Genomic DNA, 2,024 nt, shown 5'->3' with positions numbered 1-2,024 from the left:
ATGGTCCCTCTTCATCATCAGGAGCCCCACATATACTCATGATGGTCCCTCTTCATCATCAGGAGCCCCACATATACTCATGATGGTCCCTCTTCATCCTCAGGAGCCCCACATATACTCATGATGGTCCCTCTTCATCCTCAGGAGCCCCACATATACACTCTTTATCACTAATAGCAGGCATATGAACATTAACAGCTTTATATGCGCTTATCAGGCGGCTCCTTTCAGCAACATGAACTTTAAGGATTTACTCTGCTAAATATCACATTTACTCTGTTGGCTGTGGAAGGATGCTGATGCCATGGTTGCCCATGGCAACAAACGGAATGGTGTGATGAGAAATGCTGCCAAACTGCATAATTAGGTTAATGACAATGAAATGACAACTCTCTGCAGTGTGTCCCTGTGAGATGCGGAGGCTCTGGTGGGGGGGGGTGTATTTGTTTTTTGTCCATATTATTCGACAATTAGATTTTGCACAAATCTGAAGACTTATGGAGTAGAACTGTTTTACCGGGAGTGACCTTAATGATGGTGAGCAAGCAGCACAATCTGAAAATGGCTGAGCCAAGAGGAGATTATATCGATCAAGTCATCAAACGATTCTTTAAACGCTGGCAGCGGCCTCATCGGGTCAGGTGAGGTTAAATACACGTTTTATTCACAAGTAAAAATGTTCACAGCAAGCATTCACAAACTCGAACAAGCTGTTGCGTTTTACGGGCCTGCTTCTGTGCGCGCCGCCTGGACCCGGGTGGATCCGCGCCTCTCCTCTGACCGCCGGTGACGCATCAGACAAGGGGAGAAAACGGCATGAATTAGATTCCGCTGCTGTTTTCATCTTAACTTACTGCTTTCTGTTTGAGGAGGAGGAGGAGGAGGAGGAAGAGGAAGAGTATACGCGCAAAGGCATTGATTGTCTCAGCGGAGGGACGCGGAGCGGCTACGAGCTGCGCGCCTCGGCGGGGAAGATGTCCTCGTACGCGGGCGGCAGCTCGCTGGAGAGCGTGAAGGAGAACGGGAAGCTGTGGTTGAGCTCCGTGGGCGCGTAGCCCGGCAGCTCGATGGACGGGTGCCCCCCGCGCCGCGCCTCCGCGCCTGCCTCGTCCAGCACGCTGAAAACACCCAAGTTGATGTAGGACACCAGCTGGAGGTCCGCCGAGGAGCCGCCGCGCTCCTCGGCGAGGAGGACCGCGGCGTCGCGCCGCCTCCGGGGCCGCCGGCTCCGGGACGCCTGCGCCGCTTTATACCTCTTGATGACGGCCAGGTTGACGAGCCCGAGGACGCACTCCAAGGTGCTGAGCACGGCGGAGACGACGAGGCTCCGCTGGTAATCCCGGAGCCGCGCGCACGCAGAGTTGGCGGCGAAAGAGTGGAAGCAGTAATGGGAGTATTTCCTCTCCACCAGGGACGCCGCGTCCCCGTCCACCACCGCCCCGGAGAAGGCGGTGAGGACCCCCAGCAGGAAAACCACCACGCCGAAGAGGAAGAAGTTCCTGCAGCCGGGCTTCTCGGTGCAAAAGAGCAGCGCGGATCCCAGCAGGACCTGCCCGGTGGCCACGAGGAGCCCGGAGTAGAAAGCCCCCGCCGAGGCGCCGAGGGGGAAGTGCGCCCTCATCGCGGATCCCAGCGAGGCGCATCTTAATCCAACCACAACTTCGCTCAGGGCGCACACGAAGAGGAGGCTGCTGGACAGGACGGCGCACAGTCCGCTCCCGCTCGGCGTCATTGTCACCCGCCTCTGCCGCGCTCGGTGGCTCTCCTCCCCGCTTCATCCTCCCTCGTCTTCTCCCTGGTCTCCTCTGGAGGCTCGCTCACGTCGGGACATTCTCTGCCGCTGGACTCCTCCGGGTCGGAGCCGGCGATCCGCGCCGCCGTGCGTGGCGCGTCTCTCTCTCTCTCTCTCGCATCCCCGCAGCTTCAGCCTGCAGGGACGGATCAACAGTCTGGTGTCCGGAGCGCGTTCCTGTTTCCACTCATCGATTATCCACGCACAGTCAATAAACCACTCTGCCTCGAAT

General features: G+C 57.9%; 1 protein-coding gene across 1 annotated transcript; it reads right to left on the bottom strand.

The window, feature by feature from the left end:
- Positions 1-946: 946 nt before the first annotated feature.
- LOC137895374 (transmembrane protein 271) lies at positions 947-1,732 on the bottom strand. The gene has a single exon (XM_068740859.1). The coding sequence runs from the start codon at positions 1,730-1,732 to the stop codon at positions 947-949; it is 786 nt and encodes a 261-aa protein (XP_068596960.1).
- Positions 1,733-2,024: the final 292 nt, after the last annotated feature.

Source organism: Brachionichthys hirsutus, chromosome 6 (assembly GCF_040956055.1).
Source record: "Brachionichthys hirsutus isolate HB-005 chromosome 6, CSIRO-AGI_Bhir_v1, whole genome shotgun sequence".
NCBI lineage: Eukaryota > Metazoa > Chordata > Actinopteri > Lophiiformes > Brachionichthyidae > Brachionichthys > Brachionichthys hirsutus.
Note: the sequence above shows the minus strand (reverse complement) of the source record. Positions and strands in the feature narration are given on the sequence as shown.

Bases quoted from the DNA above. Each gene is read 5' to 3' on its own strand.
- LOC137895374 (XM_068740859.1), bottom strand. From the start codon at position 1,732: ATGACGCCGAGCGGGAGCGGACTGTGCGCCGTCCTGTCCAGCAGCCTC.